We start from the raw sequence: 23440 nt of genomic DNA, 5'->3' as shown, positions 1-23440 counted from the left end.
TTTAATGGGACACATTCAGGGACTTCAGGAAGATAAAAAATTCATCTTCTATTATATGCTGAATTATAATGTGGGAAAATTCTATTTTAAGAGAGTCATTTATTTGGTTAAATATTGCCCTCTTTGTATCTTCTTTTGTAAAACAAATATTTCAGAAAAGTCTTGCATAAACCACTAACAAGTTAATGTTACTAGATTTCCTAAGACTGCAAGCTGTTGTCAGAACATTAAAGTTGTAGTCTGAAAGAAACTGGTTATCTTAAAGGGAGATAATGCTATGTGCCAGGGAAACTTGAGTTATTTCACAATTGAGTTGAAGATTTGGTTTGCTCAAGTTTCTCATTCTCATCCTCATTTCTACTATCTTCAAATATTGATCACTCCTCATATTTTCTATTGCATTATTTTCCCCCACATACCACCTCTACTCATCCTCCCAATAGCACATTCTAAATTCCTACAGGTGACTAGAGTGATACTCTACTTCTGATTGTTTATCCTTATCCTTAACCCATAGAAGAAAGAGGTTTTTTGTAAGGGAAAAAATGGCCACAAGGATAGGAAAACCTCCTTTAAGTATGCTGGACACATTTAAGCAATTTCTAGGATCTTAGACACTATTATTCCCTTCCTAATCTTTGGGAAATGTGAAAAAAATCAGATAATATTGCAAATATCTCAGTGCTTCTGAGTGTTAATTGCAAATGGCAACTACTCAAGATCATTTGGTCAAGGCAAATTTTTTCCCCAGTACTCTCTTCAGAGAATTCATGTTTTTATTTCTCAGGATAAAAATTATGGGGGTAAGAAAGGGTATGACAATAAGATAAGGGATAGCCATGTGGATGTCATCTCCCCCTTAAACTCTGGTTTTAAGTAGACAAGGGCAGCAAATCCATAGTGAATGATGACCAAGTAAGGTGGGAGGCACAGGTGGAAAAGGCCTTTTTATTTCCCTCAGCTTTGGAAATCTTGAGTACCACAGAGAGAATAAACATATATGTAAGAATGATGAATAGGAATGTCACTAGCAAAACAGATACAGGAATAACTAGGATAGCAAGGTTTCTGAAATCAGTTTTTAGACACGATAATTTGACCACTACTATCATGTAGCAGCAGTACTGTATGATGAGACTGGGGCCACAGAAGGATCCCCCAAAATCAACATTATCTCTGCCAAAGAGATAAAGAAACCACCAATCAAAGCTAAAGTCACAAGCTGTCCACATGCTTTGTTGGTCATGAGTTTGGAGTAGTGGAGGGGGTGACATATGGCCAGGAGCCAATCAAGGAGGCCAATCATTGTGAGGATGTTATAATTGGTGCTACCAAGTCGAAGTAAGAAAAATATCTGGAGGCCACAGCCTGGGACATAAACACTTCTATTCTTGGTCAAGAGATCTACCAGCATTTTGGGGATTATGGCTGATGTGTAGCTGGTCTCAGCAAAGGAAAAGGCATCAAGGAAGAGGTAAATGAGGATATGAAGGACGTGGTCCACCCAGGTGAGTGTCGTGATGACCAAGTTGCCAGTGAGGGTATTAAGGTAGAGAAAAAGAAGCAAACAAAGAAGGCATCCTGCTATTCTGGGTAGACTGAGAATCCAACAAAGATGAATTCTTCTATGAATGTCTGGTTCATTGTCCTGAACTTTAGAAAGTATAAAACATAATTGGAATGTCTCATATATTATCAACACTCCATTAACTTATGTTCTTATGAATGAAAATTGTGACAAACATAAATATTGAATTGGTAACAGTCATAGTTCATCATACCCAATTCCCATATTTATGTTTTTTTTCTTTTTGTTTTCAAAAGAGGAAAATAATACCCAGAAGAAATTATTTCCTCAATTCACACAGATAGTAAGTGGGAGAGTCAGAATTTGAACCCAGGCCCTCAGACACAATCTAATGCACTTTTAGACATCAGGCAACATTTCTTTGTATTAAAACCATAGCATATGCAATTCTATGGTCATCATTTTGAGTATGTTTTTCTAGGCAAATTGTGTTTTACTTAGGCAAAATTTCATACACTTAAGTGAATATGAATTTTACTTTCTTGACATAGCATTATCAGAGTTTAAATGACAGAGAAAACACTCTGGAATTTGCTGGGGGAAAGACGAAAGCAAGATTTTGAATTCAATATTTTCACTGTCACCATCAGTAATAATCATTATTTCACAGAGAAACAAATGATCCTGACCCAGGGTCTGGATCCTGATCCAGACCATATATCTCAGGTACAGAATCAAATTCATTGAATGAGTCATTGATAAATTGATTGCAATCTGACATTCTCAATTTCCATTCTATTTTCTAAGAAAAATCTTAGACCATGCCTTAAAGAAGGTCAAATATCTCAATGTGAAAAACTACAACCCCATATTGAAATGGCATTTATTCAGAAAAATGTAAGAAAAAGAGCGATGCACCATTTAATGATGTGGGAAGAAGGTAATAATAATAATAAGAAAAATAGAAAGGCTCTCCCTAGAATTTTTCAGTTAAATATTTATTAAAAAGGGTAGTTGATCATTGTTCAGTTATTAATTTATTAAGGTTACTGAGCCCATATTATACATAATACATTGTGGTTAGTGTTGTAGGTGATACAAAGAGATATTACTCATCCTATAGGATTTATATCCCTGTGAGAATATTAGGACATACTTACAGATCACATATTTCTGATCCTTCTACCTGGAAAATTCTATTCTGCTTGACAAGAGCTCAATCAAGTCCATCCTAGACTAAATTGATTCACTCCAGTTATTTCCACGTGCTGACCTACTCTCCTAACAATTCCCCCTGGTTTTCCACCTCTTAGAAACTATAATCAGGTCAACATAACCAGTGCATCTGGAAAAGGGTTGTCAATGAATTGCTCCATTTACCTTCTATGTGACTTCCCAGACCTTATTATTATTCCCAATTCAGCACTCCTCTATGTAAGGTTTTGTGTATTAGAATATAAGATCCCTGTGGACAAAGAGTGTCTTGCTTTTCTATTTCGATCTCTAACACTTTGCACATCTGGCTCATGGATTTTTTATTTATCCATTCAAGACAGAAAATAGAATAAATTTGTTATGAATTAATTTTTAAGTGTTGGAAGAGAAAGGGAGAAACCTAGATTGTACAGTTAAGATCACTTGCCTTAGAATCATAATACTTGATTCTGTCTGGTCCTTGCTAATTATTATCTGCAAAGTATTAAATACATGACTGTATTATGCAGTCTTTTGGGTTTTCATATTTTCCTGCCTTTAAAATAAGAAAATAATACTGAATGAATTAAAAAATGGAGGGGATCAGGGCAGCTAGGTGATGCAGTGGATAGAACACCAGTCCTGAATTCAAAAGAACCTGAGTTCAAATCTGCCCTCAGATACTTAACACTTCCTAGCTGTGTGGTCCTGGACAAATCACTTAACCCCAATTGCCTCAGCAAAAATAATAAAAAAATATGAAGAAAGCAGAAGAGGGAAAAATTTTGCAACAAGTATTTCTGATAAAGGTTTCATTTCTCAAATATATAGGAAACTGAGTTAAATTTATAATATATGTATATATTATACACACATACACATATATATTAATGCCATTTTCCAATTGATAAATGCTAAAATGATATAAATAGGCAGTTAACAGACAAAGAAATCAAAGTCAAAGCTATCTATAGTCACCTGAAAACATGTTCTAAATCACTGCTTAGAGAAATATAAATTAAATCAACTATGAGGAAGCAACTCAGACTTACATACTGTCAAAGAAGACATACAAAGGAAAATGTTAAATGCTAGAAGGGACGTGGGAAAATTGAGTCATTAATTCATTGTTGGAGAATTTGTGAGCTGATTCAACCATTCTACAAAGTAATTTGAAATTATTTGAGCTATAAAACTTTTTATACACATTGATCCAGCAATACCACTGCTGTCTATCCCAAAGATGTTATTCAAAAAGTGAATGGGCCCTATTTGTACAAAACATTTGTAGCAACTCTGAAATTATGAAGAATTGAAAGTACCCATCAATATGGAAATGACTAACCAAGTTATGGTATATGATAGGAATGGAATATTATTGTGTTATTAAAAAAAGATAAGAAGGATGATTTGAGAAAAACCTAGGAAAACTTTCATGAAGTGAAATTTCATGGTGAAATGAACATAATAAGGAGACTGTTGTACAGTATACAACAATATTGTTTTATGAAGAATTGTGAACAACTTAGCTATTCTTAGTAATACAATCATTCAAGACAATCTGAGAGGACTTATGATAAAATATATTATCCACCTCTGGAGAAAAAATTGATATTGATTCAGTACATACTGAGACATGCTATTTTTCACTTTCTTCTATTTTTTTCCTTTTATTTGATTTTTTTTGTGAAAAATGATTCATATGGAAATATTTTACATAATTGCACATGTGTAACCAATTTTGAATTGCCTATCATCTCAGGGATGGGGAGGGAGGCACAGAATTTGAAATTGAAAACTTTAAATAGTAAGTGTTCAAATTTTTTAAAATAAAAGTTGGTTATCAAAAAATGGTTAATGTCACAATAAAAATAAAAACATATTTTAAAGTACACAGGCACTCTGCTTAAAGACCTCCACTGAGGGTCTACCTTTTGAAGAAGACCATTCTGTTTTGAACAAATATAGTTGAAAGAAACATTTTCCCCTCTCTGACATCAAAATTAAATTAGCCACTTTGCAATTGCAACATATTGCTCCTAATTTTGCCTTCCATGAACAAACAGACTCAAACTGAACTCTCTTACTTAGTATAGCCAGTGAACATGAAAATGGTTATGACCATCACAAATCTCTTATGCAAGCTACACATCATGAATTTCTTCCATCAGTTTTCATTTGATATGATTTCATATTCATCATCCTGCTTGCCCTACTTTGGTAACGTTCTAGCCTATCTTTATCCACATGTGACATTTGCAACTGAACTGAGTATGCTAAAAATAGTCAGAAACATCATTGTCTGCAATTGCCCTAAAAGGAGTCATAGTGAAAGTCAAGCTACACATCATGAATTTCTTCCATCAGTTTTCATTTGATATGATTTCATATTCATCATCCTGCTTGCCCTACTTTGGTAACGTTCTAGCCTATCTTTATCCACATGTGACATTTGCAACTGAACTGAGTATGCTAAAAATAGTCAGAAACATCATTGTCTGCAATTGCCCTAAAAGGAGTCATAGTGAAAGACATTTCAAAACATTCAGGTCACTTAATGGCTTTGACTAATTGACCTAAGCTCTCCAAACCTCAGTATCATCTTAGGTAAAATAAAGATTTTTTCCTAGATGCTAATATTTCCAGCTGTAGAATCCTATGCTTCATCATGGTCCCCCTTTTAACTTCAGATTGTCTCATCTCCCATGTTAAAGGCAAGGGTGATAAAAGTGTGTCTCAAACACCAGACATGCCATCCTCACCTCACTCCTCCCATCCCCCTTCAGGCTATCTTTCTAACCTCATTTCTGCCTTCTCATTCTCATTTCCAACTTAATTGATCAAAGGCATTTATAGAGTGTTTACTATGTACCAGTACTAATTTGTTGTGCTTACGTACAGAGAATACAAAGAAAGGCAAACTGTCTCTTTCCCCAAGAAATTACAATTTAATGAAAGAACCATGATAGATAGGGTAGGATGGGGTTCACTTCACATTTTTAGTTCCTACATCATATTAATAAACTAATCTCACAGCCAAGTTGGGCCAGCATCCCCAAATGCTTGTTCCTCAGAGCCAATAGGCTTTCTGCAACACTCAGCCTGCATTGTTTTTGTTTTTCATTCTCAAAGAAGACCAGTGACACCAGGAAAGTGACTTCTTGACTTTCAAATGAATTGGATTAAGTGAAGCAAGACTGTGAAAAGTCATCAGCTTAATTCTCTCCTCCAGAGTCAACTGGATTCAGTGGCAAGATATAAATCAGGTCAGGTTTATTAGATTCCAATATTCCATTGATATGAGCTCCTGACCCAGATTTGAGACTCTTCTTCTTGCACCTAAAAAGAAAAAGGACAAACCAAAAAGTCAAACCCTTAGATCCATTTTTCATAGCCACGTGACCCATGGAAGAAGGGAAGGAGGTGGTCCGTTAGGGTATCTCTCTTTATGATTGTTGTCATTGGCTATTACTAAAGGATAATAACTATCATTTATATAGTGCTTTCTGGTGCTAGGCACTGTGTTAAGCACTTTAACAATTAGTATCTCATTTGATCCTCAGCACAACAGAAATGTACATTGAGAATAAATAGTTGGACAGGTAGGAAAAAACTTAAGGAACAAATTGTATTCAAGAAGAAAATGTGATCACCAGTGTTAAATACCATAAAGATCAAGGTATTGAGAAAAAGCCATTAAATGCTAGAAGTATCACTGGTAGCTTTGAAGAGGCCATTTCAGTCTAATAGTTACTCGAATGGTCAGCATTTTGGCTTGCTCCCCTACCTTCCTACATATTTTTCATTGTCCTCATAAGATTAACACCTCCATCTTCTTTCCCAGAAGGAGGGAACTGTCTTATCTGGGACAGACAAACTTGATATTTTATAGCACCTTACTTTTATCAGCAGAATAGGCAACCAATACCTTTTTATAATTGAGTAGGAAGGATGTTTTATTTATTTATTTATTTTTGGAATTTGGAAGTTATTCTTTGGATATAGCTTACATAATATTCCTATTATTTATGTACAAATTTTGAAATTTACATCATTTGACTATTGAGACCCAGTTTCTGATCTTATTAATTCTGTCAATTCCTTACAGGTTTTTTTCCCCCCCCAATTAACAAGTATCTGTTTTTCTTTGACTCTCTACCTAGCTCTACTGGGATAAAAAAAAAAAAAAAGTAGTTTTTTTTTTAATCAGCATTCTTTAGTCTTTCAAAATTTTTCAACTTTCCAATCTTGTTTTGGTACAACTATTTTCATGGTTCTGTACTCTTCTTTCTGCATCAGTTCAAAGTGAGATTCAATGGTTCTAGTTCCTCCTTATCCCTTCCTCACTTGTATAAAATTTTAATATTACCATTCAATTTATATGACATAATATTTCTCCCATCCATTCTTCTCTTTTTCTACTCCAATATATATATTTTTAACTCTCTTTCTTTCCTTTGTCTTTTTAAAGCTTTACAGCATGACAAAAAAAAAAAAACCTTATTGGCCCATCATCATACTGAAGCCCTCCATGTTCCCTGTTGACATCATAGTTTATAAAGAATGCTTATATCATTCTTCCTTTCTCTTTGAATATAAACACTTTATCCATATAGAATATTTTCTACTTGCTTGCATTTGCCATTTTAATGTTTTTCTTTATTCCTACATTCATATTTCAAAGTTCCTACCACATTTTGGTCTTTCCATTAGGGATGCTTGGATGCATTTTATTTCTTGTAAAGACCGTTTTCCCCTCTTTAAGATTATATTCAGTTTTGCTTGGTAAGTTATTTTTGGTTGCAAGCCTTTATCTTTTGACTTTAAGAAAATCACATTCCATGCACTTTATTTTTATGGTGGTAACTCCTAAATCTTCTGTGACTGCAACTGTGGCTCCTGAGTACTTGTTTTTTATTGTTGTTGTTGTTTTGTTTTTTAGCTTTTTGCAATATTTTCTTATTTAACATGGAAGTTTTGGATTTTGGCCAAGATGTTCCTGGAAGTTTTCTTTTTGAGGCTCCTTAGAGGAGGTAACTGGCAAATCCCTTTTATTTTATTTTATTTTATTTTTAATTATAGCTTTTTATTTGCAAATTATATGCATGGGTAATTTTACAGCATTGACAATTGTCAAGCTTTTGTTCGAATTTTTCCCCTCTTTCCTCCCATCCCTTCCCCCAGATGGTAGGTTGACCAATACATGTTAAATATGTTAAAGTATAAATTAAATACAATATAAGTATACATGTCCAAATAGTTATTTTGCTGTACAAAAAGAATCGGACTTTGAAATAGTGTACTATTAGCCTGTGAAGGAAATCAAAAATGCAGGCGGATAAAAATAGAGGGATTGGGAATTCTATGTAATGGTTCATAGTCATCTTCCAGAATTCTTTTGCTGGGTGTAGCTGGTTCAATTCATTACTGCTCTATTGGAACTGATTTGGTTCATCTCATTTGAAGTATAAAATGATCTCCTGGTCCTGTTTATTTCACTCAGCATCAGTTCATGTAAGTCTCTCCAGGCCTTTCTGAAAACATCCTGTTGGACATTTCTTATAGAATAATAATATTCCATAATATTCATATACCACAATTTAATTAGCCATTCTCCAATTGATTGCCATCCACTCAATTTCCAGTTTCTGGCCACTACAAAGAGGGCTGCCACAAACATTCTTATACATACAGGTCCCTTACCCTTCTTTAAAATCTCTTTGGGATATAAGCCCAGTAGTAACACTGCTGGATCAAAGGGTATGCATGGTTTGATAACTTTTTGAGCATAGTTCCAAATTCCTCTGCAGAATGGCTGGATGTATTCACTATTCCACCAACAATGTATCAGTGTCCCTGTTTTCCCACATCCCCTCCAAAATTCCGCATTATCTTTCCCTGTCATTCTAGCCAATCTGACAGGTGTGTAGTGGTATCTCAGAGTTGTCTTAATCTGCATTTCTCTGATTAATAATGATTTGGAGCATCTTTTCATATGCTTAGAAATACTTTCAATTTCTTCATCTGAGAATTGTCTTTTCATATATTTTGACAATTTATCAATTGGTGAATGGCTTAATTTTTTATAAATTAGGGTCAATTGTCTATATTTTGGAAATGAGGCCTTTATCAGAACCTTTGACTATAAAAATGATTTCCCAGTTTATTGCTTCCCTTCTAATCGCATTAGTTTTGTTTGTACAAAAACTTTTCAATTTCATACAATCAAATTTTTCTATTTTGTGATCAATAATGATCTCTAATTCTTCTTTGGTCATAAATCCTTTCCTCTTCCACAGGTCTGAGAGGTAAACTATCCTATGCTCTTCCAATTTATTTATAATCTCATTCTTTATGCCTATGTCATAAACCCATTTTGACCTTATCTTGGTGTACAGTGTTAAGTGTAGGTCAATGCCTAGTTTCTGCCATACTAATTTCCAATTTTCCCAGCAATTTTTGTCAAATTGTGCGTTCTTATCCCCAAAACTGGGGTCTTTGGGTTTTTTAAACACTAGATTATTAAAGTTATTGGCTGTTTTGTCCCTTGAACCTAACCTATTCCACTGATCGACTAGTCTATTTTTTAGCCACTATCAAATGGTTTTGGCAACCATTGCTTTATAATATAATTTTAGATCTGGTACAGCTAGGCCACCTTCATTTGATTTTTTTTTCATTAATTCCCTTGAAATTCTTGACCTTTTGTTTTTCCATATGAACTTTGTTGTAATTTTTTTAGGTCATTAAAATATTTTTTGAGACTCTGGTATAGCACTAAATAGATACATTAGTTTAGGTAGTATTGTCATCTTTATTAATTTTTCTACCTGTCCAAGAGCATATATATTTTTCCAGTTGGTTAGATCAGACTTAATTTTGTGGAAAGTGTTTTGTAGTTTTGCTATATAAAATTTCTGATTTTCTCTATGAGATAGATTCCTAAATATTTTATACTATCATAATTACTTCAACTGGAATTTCTCTTAGTAACTCTAAGTTGGATTTTGTTATTATATATAAGAATGTTGATGAATTATGTGGGTTTATTTTATATCCTGCAACTCTAGCTAAATATGTGGATTATTTCCAAGTAACTTTTTTTCATTAGAATCTCTGGGGTTCTCTAAGTATGCTATCATATTCATCAGCAAAGAGTGATAATTTGTTTCCTCTTGCCTACTCTATGACTCTAATTCCTTTAATCTCTTTCTCAACTATTATTTTGCTAAACTAGCATTTCTAGTATAATATTGAATTGTAAAACAGTGATAGTGAGGTAAACTTTTGCTTATCTGATTTTATTAGGAATGGTTGTAGTTTGTCACCCATTACATGTGATAAGCTACTGATAGATTTTAAATAGATGCTACTCAAATCCATTTTATTTTTACATTTATGCTCTGATTCTAAGAAATCTTGGCAATTTCATTTCATGACTTATTGAACTATTATTTCTTGTTGTAGAGCTCTTATTTGTCCATAATTCTTTTTAAAATGGTTCATGATTTTTAAAAATTATTCTAACAATATATTTTAAAATTTTGACTTTCAAATACTCCTGTTTCAAATCCTACCACTAAAAAAGCAAACAGTAGTGATACTCATAAGTTATAGTGAAATAATGGGAAAAAAATTTCCTATTAGCCATACTACACAGAAAGACAGAGACAACAAGAGACAAAGAGAAAGGAGATAGAAACAAGGAAGGAAGGACAGGAAGAAAGGAAGAAAGGAATATAATGAACTTTTTCTCTGCTGCAATGAAATGGAATTGCAATGAAAACTTCAAAGAAAGTTTGGTTCTGTTTCTAAGGTATATATTTCTTAAATGAAAACATCTTTTCAACTTATTGGATAATCATGGGAAGAAAATGAATACAGAAGTCTTGAATTTATGAATGAAAACGGAATTTTAAAGAAGTCCTGAGGATCATGATATGGAGAATTTTTAACAGTAGAAGAAAGTGTCATAGGAGATAGCAGGAAAAGTTGGGATGTTAAGTAGAAGCTTGAAGCATATACTTTTCACATAAATGTGAGTTCAAGACTGGGATGATTCACACTCAGAAATCAGACAAAAAGTGAGATTTTTGTATAGGCAGATTAGACCTAAACTAAGGTGAAAGTTCACCAGAGACCCTTAGAGATCCAGGGGAAGAGTTCTGAAATCTAGTGGATTAGAGGTAGTTGGAGAGTAGGACCATGGTGATAAGGAAATGACCAATAACTGCATAAAAATATTGTTTCATTTTTTATTTCATACTGGTTTAGTTTGAATGTTTACATTTTTCTAACGTTTAATTATTGGTACAATATGAACAAATGAATCATTTATTAAATGTGTATTGTGTCAAGCACAGAGCACATATTAATATAGAGTCCTGCTTCTCAAGGAGCTCTTTTTCTAAGCAAAAGTGACAATATATCAAGGGTGCTTCAGTTCCAGTGCCAATGGTAAAACCCAGAAGTCTTTATGATCTACAGAGTGCATCAGAATATCAAATTGTAATGACCAATTATAATCAAAATGTCATAACAGCAGGGCAGAGTGGAAGGCCTAGTAAACAAACACTTTATCAAAAAGATTGTAATTAATAACTTTTTTCTCATACAAAGGTTATAAGGCAGTATGAGAAGAGATTCATCACTTGCATTTGTGTGGAAATTTGAGTGCCTTCTCACAAGAGTGGGAACTGGCAAATAAAGGGTTTTCTTGTCCAATTGAAAGGGAAGAGAGCATATATAGAAAGTTTGTAGGAAAAAGATATCTATCCACAATACCTAGTTCTTCTAGGCCTTTCTTTGACCAATAAAATGTGTTCGGCAGGAAGACAGCAGTAAGGAGGAAAAGGGATTCCTACTTTATAAATAAGTAAAGTTATACATATTGCATAGGAATATTTTTATTAATTTATTTTATTTTTTCTTTACTGAAATACGAATAAAATAACAAAATTTGTAGGTGATTGACCTAAATAATGGAGTCAATTTTGTTACAATTAAATGTACTGAAATCAGTTTCTGAAACATCTGGCTAATGTCCAAGGAAAACAACTGAGTGGCCAGTTTAGGTCTCAAAAGGAGAGTCAAGCACATGTCTGACAGCCTGCAAGAAAACCCTCACTTTTTCTTTTACTTTTTTGTTCCACAAGGTGGACTTAGTGGTTGTGATTTAAGTATCCCAGGAATTGGATTGCATTACTTTGGAAAGGAAGTAGCTAGGTGATAAAATAGAAAGCTAGGTCTGGAGTCAGGAAGGCCTGAGTTCAATCTAGCTTCAGACATTCAAGCAACTTGTCTAGCTCAGTTTCCTCAGCTATAAAATGATGATTAAAAAAAGATTAAAAAGTATACCTTGATGTTTTGAGAATAAAATGAGACATTTGCAAAGGTTTACAAAATTTTGCAAAGATCTATTTAAATGCAATTTATTAAAATCATTATCATTGCCACAAAGGACTGAGATTTAGCCCTGGCTCAGACCCAGGGCTCTATTAGGTCTATTATTTCTTTTAATCCTCAGACCCCACAGAATAAACAGATATAGAATAATTTGCCTCTGAAGTAACAGAATTAGGATTCCAAACCTCATCCACAATTTCAAATCCAAACTTCTTTCAATTTCATCACATTGCCTCTCCTCCAAATTGAGACAACTGCCAAAAAACAAACAAACAGAACACACAAAAGGGATTGTATGGGCTAAAAGGTATAAGTAGATGGTGCCTCAGAATCAGAAACTGTGTGTAGCTACTCCTCTCTGTGACAGACTTGTGACCAAGTTCCAGGGGTATAGGAACTAAATTGATTACTGAGCAATTTGGGTATTAACAATAACAACAATAACAAAAACAAAACATGGGAGCATCTTGGAAATCTGGAAACCAAAGTGGAAGCCAAAAAAAAAAAAAGGAGAATTCTCATTGACATGAAGAAGGCCTGATCTGTTATGAGTGGGAGTCCAATAAGAAAGAACAAATGAAAAAAATCAAGAAGCAACTTGTATAACTAATACTGGGAAATTAATATTATGGGACTTTATGGGACACTAGAGCTTTCCCTTTCACTTATATGGTATGAAATATTATTTAATTTAGTAACAGTGTCTAAGTTTCAGTTCAAGTTAACACTTATTAGAAAGCAAATCATTCGTTATCTGTGGATCTTTTACTCTTCCCCTGGTTGGGCTTACTCTAGGCTAATGTCCTAGAAGCTTAGGTTCAGTATTGGAACAAAATGAGACATTTGTAGGTCATTCTTCAGTTCACAAAAAGAGATTTAATTAGTCATTGTCAGAGTTTATTCAGCAAGAGTAGACATTGAGAACACTTTGAGAGATCTCAGTCAAGTTAACTTCTTAAATTGAGTTGTCCATCTTTGCCCATCAATCAATAGAAAGTTGAAGTTCTTCATAGAAGGTCTGTAATAATGCATTGAAGAATTGATGCCAATAGTTCAGGGGTGGTCAAACTACGCCCCCTGGGCCAGATGCAGCAGCTGAGGACGATTATCCCCCTCACCCAGGGCTATGAAGTTTCTTTATTTAAAGGCCCACAAAGCAAAGTTTTTGTTTTTACTATAGTCCGGCCCTTAAACAGTTTGAGGGACAGTGGAATGGTCCCCTATTTTAAAAGTCTGAGGATCTCTGGAAGCCTTTAGTACTCTGAATCAAACAATTCTAGAGGATGGTTTTGATATCTTTTAAGAAAAAAAAAACTTAGTCCAACTTGAACAGGGAAAAGGGAGGAGCTATTGCTCTTATACAATTACTCTTTTTGAGAGGGATATTGGCAGGAATTTTGTAAGTCTTAAAGTGCTATTAAAATGATATTTGTCATTCGTTCTTTATTAATAAAACTTTATTTTACCATATGACCAGACCTTTATTAAGGTCTTTAATAAAAAAAAGTCTTTAAATGAATATACACACATTGATGAAAACATACTAGAGTCATACCATCCTGATTCAGAGGTAATTACTGATTACCTTAATGAGACTAATTCAGGGATCTCAGGAAAGCTGCTGTTCTCTCCTGTTATGTTATAAGCTGAAAATGAAATCCTACCATAAAAATCATTGATTTAATTAAATATTGCCCTCTTTTGTCTTGTTTTAAAATACAAACACTTCAAAAAGAGTCAAACATAAATCACCAATAAATTAGTATGACTAGGTTTGCTAGAACTGGCGGTTGGGACTGATGTCATAACATCAAGCGTATAGTTCTAAAGGAAAGTGGACATCTAAATAGGAGATGGCACTGTGTTCCAAAGAATGTGTTCCAAAGGAGGCTTGAGCTATTTCACAATTGAGTTGAAGATCTGCTCTGCATAACTTTCTCATTCTCAGCCTCACTCTTAATATTGTCAAAAACTGATCTGCCACATCACAGAGACCACTTTGTTTTTTTTCCCCCTGCATATCACTTCTACTCATCCTGCCAATAGCACATTGTAAATGCCCACAGGTGACTGGAATCATTCTCCATTGCCTTGATGTATATCTCTACCAATAGTCAATAGGAGGTAGAGGTTTCATGATCTAAAAAATAGGAAAACCTCCTTTAAGTATGCTGGACACATTTATGCAATTCCTACCATCTCAGAAACTGTTGTTCCCTTCCTCATTTTTAGGGAAAAGGAAAAATTCTGGCAATAAGAAAATGATTCAGTGGTTCTGAATGTTTATTGCAAATCGTAGCTACTCAAAATCATCTGGTTAAGGCAACTTTCTTGTCTAGTACTCTCTTCAGAGAATTCTTCATGTCCTTGTTTCTCAGGGTGAAAATGATAGGGCTGAGAAAGGGTGTGACAACAGTGTAGGGGACAGTTATCAGGGCATCATCTCCCTCTTGTGCCTCTGGCTTTAAGTAAACTATGGCAGCAAATCCAAAGTGAATGATGACCACAGTAAGGTGAGAGGCACAAGTAGAGAAAGCCTTTTTTCTCCCCTCAGCTGAGGGGATCTTAAGTACTGTAGAGAGAATGAACACATATGTAAGAATAATAAATAGGAATGTCCCCAGCAAAGCAGACTCTGAAATAACTGTGACAATAATTTCTTTGAGGTAACTATTTAGACAGGACAATTTGGCCACTGCTCTCATGTGGCAGAAGAATTGTTTGATAAGATTGGGGCCACAGAAGGATCCCCAAAATATCAGTATTGTCTCTGTTGAGGAAACAAAGAATCCACCAATCCAAGCTGAAGCCACAAGTTGCCCACATGCTTTGTTGGTCATGAGTGTGGGGTAGCGCAGGGGATGACAGATGGCCAGGAACCGATCAAAGCCCATCACTGTAAGGATAATACAGTTGGTGCCACCAAGTCCAAGGAAGAAAAACATCTGGAGGGCACATCCTGGGATAGAAATGCTTCTATTCTTGGCCATCAGGTCTATCAGCATTTTGGGGATTATGGCTAATGTATAGCAGGTTTCAGAGAAGGAAAGGGCAGCAAGAAAGAGGTACATGGGAATATGGAGGGCATGGTCCACCCACGTGAGGGCCATAATGACCAAGTTGCCAGTGAGGGTAAGAAGGTAGACAAAGAAGAAGCAAACAAATAGGACAATTTGCCATTCTAGGTAAGCTGAGAATCCAAAGAAGATGAATTCTTCTAGGAATGTCTGATTGATCCTCATTGTTCTGAATTTTAGAAAATTGAAAAATATACTCAGTAAGTTTCATATATCACTAACTCCCCATTAATTACATTTTCATGGATGAAATCATACATCATACATAAATCTAGAATTGATTGAAGAGGTCATTTACCTTTTTTTCTTTTTTTTTTTCAAAAGACAAAATAATACCCAGAAGAACTTGTCTCCTCAATTCATATATATAGAGGCAGGATTTGAAATTGGGTCCTCTGCCACAGTCTAATACTCTTTTAAAGCTACCAAAGAATGTTTCTTCATATTTAAAACATAGTATATACAATTCTGTAATCATTACATTGGATGTATTTTTCTGGACAAATCATTTTTTGCTCAGGCAAAATTTCATGCCCTTAGATGAGGGTGAATTTTATTCTCTTGGCAGGAATTGACAGAGTTTAAATAAGAAAGAAAGTATTCTGGATTTTCTAGGGGACAGAAGAAAGCAAGATTTTGAATTTAATACTAGCTACACAATTCCCTTTTCACTTTTACCATCAACAAGGATCTTTATTTCAAAGAGAGCACATGATCCTGACCCAGTATCTAATGTATTTCAGATACTGAATCAGTATTGGTTGAATAAATCATTGGTGAGTTGAATGGGAAGTAACATTCTTAATTTCCATTCTACATTCTAAGAATAATCTTGGAAAATGACTTGGAAAAGTCATGACAATATAAAACTTTATCAATTCAGATTGAAATGGCATCCATTTAGAAAGAGAAAAGTAAAAAAAAAATAATCAATGTCCCATTTATTATGAGGAAAAAAGGAGATAGAAAGAAGAAATATAGAAAGGATCTCTCTAGATTTTTTAGGTTGGAAATTCATTAAAAGGTTTGATCTTTTGTTCAGTCATTAATTTATTCCATTTAGTTAGCACCTCCTATGCACAAAATACTGTGGTTAGAGTTGTAGATAATACAAAGAGATAGAAGCCATCCTGCAGGATTTTATAGCCTTGTGAAGCTACTAGGACATACTTACATATCACACATCTATGATACTACTTCCTTGGGAAGTGCTATTCTGGTTAACAAGAACCCATCACAGACTGAACTTATTCACTCCAGCTATTTTCACCCTGTTGCCTTGTTCTCTTACTATTCTTCCTTGCTTTCTTGAAAACTATATCAGATCAACACAACCATTGCATCTGGAAAGGGGTTATCAATTAACTGCCCTGTTGTTTCACTCACCTTTCCTATGATCAAAATACCCTTCCCAATTCAGCATTCCTCTATGTATTGTATTATATATTAGGAGATAAGACCCTTGTGGACAGAGATTTTTCTTGCTTTCCCATTTTACCTTTTGTTTAAACTATTTTCATTCTTTGTACATATGGCACATGTTAATTCATCCATTGTGCCACATAAATTGTGAAGTTTACAAGAATAAATTTCTTATGAATTAATTTTTAGGGGTTAGAAGAGAGAGGGTGATATCTACATTGTAGAGTTAAAATTATTTGGCTTAGAATCATAATACCTGAATTTAAGTCATGCCTCTGGGTCTTGAGATTTCCTTGTCTTTAAAATAAGAAAATAGTACTAAATGAATCTTAGAGGTAGAGGGGACCTCAGAAGCTATCTAGTACAATGCAAAACTGAACAAGATGGCCTTTTACAATATGAGTCTCTTCAAAAACCTCTAGTAGGCATTAGGAAATTACTACCTTCTAAGGAAGCCCATTTCACCTTTGAAAGTCTTTAACAGGCAATAAGTAAGACTTTCATTCTTTTCACTCAACTCTTCAGCTTCCACCAATGCATACTGGTTTAGACTTCAGGGACCAAGAAGAAAAAGTCTAATCCCTCTACATTAAATAACCCTTTATTCTCACATATGAAGGCAATTCTCGTGATCTTTTTGTTCATTCACTTTCTTTAAGGTGTTTTTCAAAATCTCCAATTATTTTAACTGATCCTTAAAGTAATAATAATAAAGGCTTTTAACTACTTACTATGTGCCAGGCACTGTATAGTGCCTATACAGACATTATCTCATTTGATCTTTACAACCCTTTGACACAGCTACTATTATCATCCCCATTTTTTATAGTTGAGGAACCTGAGAGTGACAGAGATCCTAGGAATTGCAGCTAGTGTCTGGTTGGATTTGAAGTTAAGTCTTTCTGACTCCAGGCTCAATGCTCTATTCACTGCACCACTTAGCAACCATTATCTTTGAACAATATGGTATCCCCCGTTATCAACCTGATTGTCTTTGTCTGGACACTCTGGTGTTTGTCAATTTTTTCCCTAAAATATAGGGTTTAGTACTAAACAAAAAAGTAAAAGTATCTGACTAGAACAAGGATAGAATGTTTATCACTTACTTCATTAGTCAAGTCAATAAACATTTATTAAGACATTGTGTGCTTAGCAGTAGAAAGAGAAAGAGAGAGAAAGGCAGAGATAGAGATAGAGACAGAGATAGACAGATAGAGATGCACACACATGAGGGGTGTGAGGGAGAAAGAGAGAGAGAGAGAAGGAAGAAAGAAGGGAGGGAGGGAAGAAGAGAGAGGAGAAAGAAACAGAGAGGAAAGACAGACAGAGACAGAGAGAAAGAGAGAGACACACACACACACACAGAGAAAGGGAGACAGAGAAAGAGAGATACAGAGACAGAGAAAGACAGAGAGAAATGGTCCCTCACTTCAAGGATCTTACAATCTAATGGGAGAGGCAATTCATGAAGAACTACATGCAAATGATATATACAAGAAAAAATGAAGATAATCTCAGAGGTAAGGCACTTACTTAGTGACTAGAGTTGAAAAGATCTGCATTGAAATCTAGTTTCAGATAGTTACTATGTTACTTATTTCAGTTTCCTTGTCCATAAAATGGGTATAAAATATAGACTTCCCAATATTATTAGGATTAAAAGGAAAAAGTAGGATATTTATTATGTTTTTTGCAAAACTTAAAGCACTACATAAATGAAAACTATTATTTTTCTCAGATCTTTTCAACTGTAGTCACTAAGTAAGTGCCTTACCTCTGAGATATCTTCATTTTTTTCTTGTATATATCATTTGCATGTAGTTCTTCATGAATTGCCTCTCCCATTAGATTGTAAGATCCTTGAAGTGAGGGACCATTTCTCGCTGTCTTTCTCTGATAGTTACTATGTTACTTATTTCAGTTTCCTTGTTCATAAAATGGGTATAAAAATATAGACTTCCCAATATTATTAGGATTAAAAGGATAAAGTAGGATATTTATTATGTTCTTGCAAAACTTAAAGCACTACATAAATGATAACTATTGTTTTTCTCAATAGTATTTTATTTTTTCAGATACCTGTAAATTTAGTGTTCAACATTCAATTTTGTAAGATTTTTAATGTTTTCTCTTTCTCTTGTTTACCTCTTTCTTCCCCAAGACAGCAAGAAAACTGATATAGGTTATTCAAGTACAATCATTTTAAACACATTTTCATATTCATCATGATGTACAAGAAAAATCAGATCAAAAGAGGAAAGAAAAAACAGGAGAAAAAAAGGCAAACCCAAAAAAGTTTGAAAATATTATATTTTAACTCACTTTCAGTATCCATAATTCACTATTTGAATAGAGATGGCATTTTCTATCCTGAGTTCATTGGAATTGGTTTGGTTTACTACATTGCCAAGAAAAGTTAAATCTATCATTGTTGATCATTACATAATCTTACTTTATATGTACAATGTTGTCCTGGTTCTACTCACTTCATTCAGAATCATTTCATGGAAGTCTTTCAAAAATTTTCTGAAATCAGCCTGTTCATTATTTCTTATACCAAAATAATTTTCCATAACATTCATTTAGCATAATTTATTCATCCATCCCCCAACTGATAGGCATACACTCAGTTTCAAGTTCCTTATTACTACAAAAAAAACAAAAAGCTGCTACAAATATTTTAGCATGTATGGGACTTTTTCCCTCTTTTATGATCTTTTTAGGATGCAGATCCAGAAGTGACATTGCAGGATCAAAAGATATGCACAGTTTTGTAGTCCCTTGAGCATAGGTACAAATTGCCCTCCAGAATTGTTGGATCATTTCACAACTCCATCAACAATGCATTAGCAGTTCAGTTTTCCCACATCCCCCGAACATTGATCATAATCTTTCCCTGTCATTTTAGAGAATCTGAGAGGTGTGATGTGATATGGCATAATTATCTTAATTTTTAATTCTCTAATCAATATAAATATAGAGCGTTTTACATGATTTTAAATAATTTTAATTTCTTCATCTAAAAATTTTCTGTTCACATCCTTTGACCATTTGTCAATTGGGGAATGATTTGTATTTTTATAAATTTGTCTCAGCCCTCTATATATTGAGGGCTTTATCAGAAACACCAACTGTAAAATAATTTCCCCAGCTCTCTGCTTCCCTTCCAAACTTGTTTGCTCAAAAACTTCTTGATTTAATGTAATTAAAATTATCCATGTTGCATTTCATAATGTTCTTTATTTCTTGTTTGGTCATAAATTCCTACCTTCTTCAAAACTTTAGAGGTGGACTATCTCTTGCTCTCCTAATTTACTTATAGTATAACCCTTTATGTCTAAATCATGAACCAATTTCAATCTTATCTTGTGTTGATTTATGAATAGTTTCTGTTATATAATTTTCTAATTTTCCCAGAAATTTTTGTGAAATAGTTCTTGGAGTTTTTTAGATTTATCAAACAGCATATTACTACTCATTGGCTATTGTGTCTTGTGTATCTAATCTATTCCACTGATCCATCACTCTATTTCTTAGTCAATAATGACTGGTTTTGATGACAGCTGTTTTATAATACAATTTTTGATCTAGTATGACTAAGCCAAATGGTAGCTATTATTATTAATATTAAACAGGTGGGAAACACTTTCCCAGAAGATAGGATTTTAACCGAGACTTGAGGGAAGCCAGGAAAGTCAGGAGCTATAGATAAGAAGAGAGAATTTCAGAGGTGGTGAAGGAACATCCTATAAAAATGCATAGAACTTGAAGGAGTCTTTCATGGGGAACAGAAAAGAAGTCAATGTCACTGAACCACTGAGTATATGGTGGGATTGGGGGCAAAGAGGAAAGTGTTAACAGCCCACTAAGGGGGGCATGTTATAAAGGCCTTTAAAAGGCTACAAGTGGAATTTATATTTGATCTTGGAGGCAATAGGAAACTATTGAAATTTACAGAATAGGGAGAGTAACATGGTTAAACCTATGCTTTGGGAGGATGATTTTGATTCAGTAAGTGAGTGGAGATGAACTAAGGTATGGAAAGATTTGAGTCAGGGAAACCATTCAAAAGTATATTGCAATAGTTTAGGTGTGAGAAAATGAAGACCTATACTTTGATACTGACAGTGTCAAAAATAGAATAGGTCATATACTAGAAATATTTTAAATGCAAATTGGCAACAGATTGGATACTAAGGTGCTGGGAAGGGATGAGAGAAAATATAAAGACAAGAATTACACCTAGATTATCTAGGAGACTGGGAAAATGTTGCTTCTTTGATATTAATAAATAAGTTAGGAAGAGGGGAGAGCTTGTGGAGAAAGAGGATCAGTTTAATTTTGGACATGAGGAATTTAAATGTCTATGGGACATCCAATATGTCATGTCCAATAGGCAGTCAGAGAAATGGAGGTCAGCAGAGTTGAAGGAAGGACAAGTATGTCTAAGAATCATCAGCATAGAGATATCACTACATTTTTATTAACACCTTCCATAATATAATCAGAAGAAAAAACCTCAGTGGCCATCTTGTCTGACTTGTATGTAATTGAGAATTCTTCCAGGGATAACTCTATCAAATGGTCATCTGGCTTCTGCTGGAAGATTTCTAGAGAAGAGATACCTAATATTTTTAAAAATTAATTTCCTTTTTTGTTTTACTGTAATATTTAAGAATTTTTCTTTATATTTAATTCTTATTCTCTTCTGTTCTCTTTTGCTTTGTTTTTGTTTTAGGATTTTTTAAATTTTTATTTTGGTTTGCTTTTGGCTGCATTGGTATCATGCCAACTGTAATGTCCTTTGTAAAAGATAAGAGTCTTGGAGCCAGGAAGATTTGGGTCAATTCCTCCTTTAGATATTAGCTGTCAGATCTTATGTAATCTTTCTAAGTCTCCTCTTCCTCTTATGTAAAAATGAGAGTATGGGATTCAATGGCTTCCAAAGGCCTTCCCATATAAGTCTAAATCTAGAATTCTATGGCCCTAAAGTTTCTAAGATCCTTTTAGATAGCTTAGTTTTTCTTTATTTTTCTTTATAAATGGAGATTGGAGGAAAGGAAAGATTGAAGAAGGAAAGAGTAGCAAGAATTTGAGAGTGGTATGTGGCATCATTTTAAAGAGAGAACAAGAAGGATCAAGACTGACACAGGAGATACAAAAGACCTTTAACCATTTTTTGAAAGGGGGTAAGCATTTATTAAGTACCTGCTATGTTTCAGCTATTGTGCAAAACACTTTACAAATATTATTTGATCCGTATAATAAGCCTACAGCATAAGTGCTATCATCACCTCCATTTTACAGTTGAGTAAACCCCCTTTTGTAGGGTCATATAATTAGTCTTTATAGGGATTTGCACTCAAATCTTCCTTACTCCAGATCAGGCAATCTATTAATTAAATGATGGTAAATAGAAAGCAGATGAGAAGGGGTTTAGGACTGAAAAGGTGGAAAGTGAATTGTGACAATGAGTTTAAATGAAATCTTTGAGAAGCTTAGCAGTGAAAGTATGGAAAATATAGATTAATACTTCCAGAAGGCAGCAGAGTTGAGGATACAGTATGCTCTGTCCGTGAATCTGTGAATATGTTTCTCTCTTCTCACCCACCCTTCTTTCTTTGATGTGTGAGTTTTGAGCAAGTGTTTGAAAACAGAGGAGTTTAAGTTAGAAGAAGACTGAAGATGCAAAGAACTATTGATTATTGGAATATAGTTAAGGAGAAAGCTGGAAGTGAGGAACAGAGGAAATAGGACTATGAATTCAGAAAAAGTGTTAGATTAAAAGCTGTGTGGTCTCATGCAAAGAGAACTGGTTTGAAAATTGGAAGACCTGAGTTTCAGTGCCAGGTTTACTATTTACCAACCCTGTGACAATTAACAAGTCATTCAGTGTGCTTGAATTCTAGTTTTCTCATCTGTAAAATGGGAATAGTAATACTGATATTACCTACATCTCAGGATTACTGGAAGAAAATCACTTGGTAAAAATTCTAATATAACATAAAAATATTGGTATTTGTGGCTAGGAAGGTCACTTCTTGCTTAGTAACTAACCTTTTCAAATAAGGAATGGAAACTGCAAAGGAGATTTGACCTCAAGTTGTCACATAGAAAAAGCTCTTGGATCTCACTTACTTTATATTATTTGTGTTCTTTGAAGAAGTATGGTGACATAAATCAATATCAATATTGCATTTTGGGTCCAACATTATGTCTGTTTTAGGAAGCTGAGAGGATGAGTATCACTATCCTTACCTTTCTAACTATAATCCATTGAGTGCAAAAGGAAATTTTTCTTGGAGTGCCAAGAATAATGACTGGAAACAGCGGGTTGTTTTTGCTATTTTGTTTGGTTGGTTGGTTGTTTTTTTAAGTGTAGAAAGAAGAGAACTTTTGGGGTTAAAAAAAAGTCATATGAATAATCAGCCCAGAAAGTAAGTCACCTCTAGAGAATGGAGAGATAACTAATGCAAAAAAGAAACTCTTGAAGTCATTACCTCAAATAGCCCCTTAGGATCTCTTGCCCAGAATCTGAGATGTTCATTTTCTCTTAGCAATTTTTAAACAGCTAATTGGAAAAGTATTAGATCAAAAAATTGATAGAAATTCTTTCTAAAGAAGTCAACAGAAAAATAAGACAACTACAATTAAGTTAAATGAAGCAAAAATAATAGATTCTGGGAAAGATTACAAATATTAAATTCTAATGTTTAAGTACTGGGATGGTAATATTTCAAAATTTTCTTGAAAAACATAATATTTGGCTGAAGTGATGATATGATATAATTAAATGGTAACATATCCCTGTACA

The 23440-nt window shown here is 34.1% G+C and overlaps 1 protein-coding gene and 1 pseudogene across 1 annotated transcript; both read right to left on the bottom strand.

The window, feature by feature from the left end:
* Positions 1-721: 721 nt before the first annotated feature.
* Positions 722-1644, bottom strand: LOC116423635 (annotated as a pseudogene).
* A 12792-nt stretch (positions 1645-14436) lies between these two features.
* LOC116423711 (olfactory receptor 10X1-like) lies at positions 14437-15369 on the bottom strand. The gene has a single exon (XM_031968820.1). The coding sequence runs from the start codon at positions 15367-15369 to the stop codon at positions 14437-14439; it is 933 nt and encodes a 310-aa protein (XP_031824680.1).
* Positions 15370-23440: the final 8071 nt, after the last annotated feature.

The sequence above is a fragment of the Sarcophilus harrisii genome, chromosome 4, assembly GCF_902635505.1.
Source record: "Sarcophilus harrisii chromosome 4, mSarHar1.11, whole genome shotgun sequence".
Taxonomy (NCBI): Eukaryota; Metazoa; Chordata; class Mammalia; order Dasyuromorphia; family Dasyuridae; genus Sarcophilus; species Sarcophilus harrisii.
This window is presented reverse-complemented; position numbering and strand designations above follow the sequence as displayed.

Bases quoted from the DNA above. Each gene is read 5' to 3' on its own strand.
- LOC116423711 (XM_031968820.1), bottom strand. From the start codon at position 15,369: ATGAGGATCAATCAGACATTCCTAGAAGAATTCATCTTCTTTGGATTC.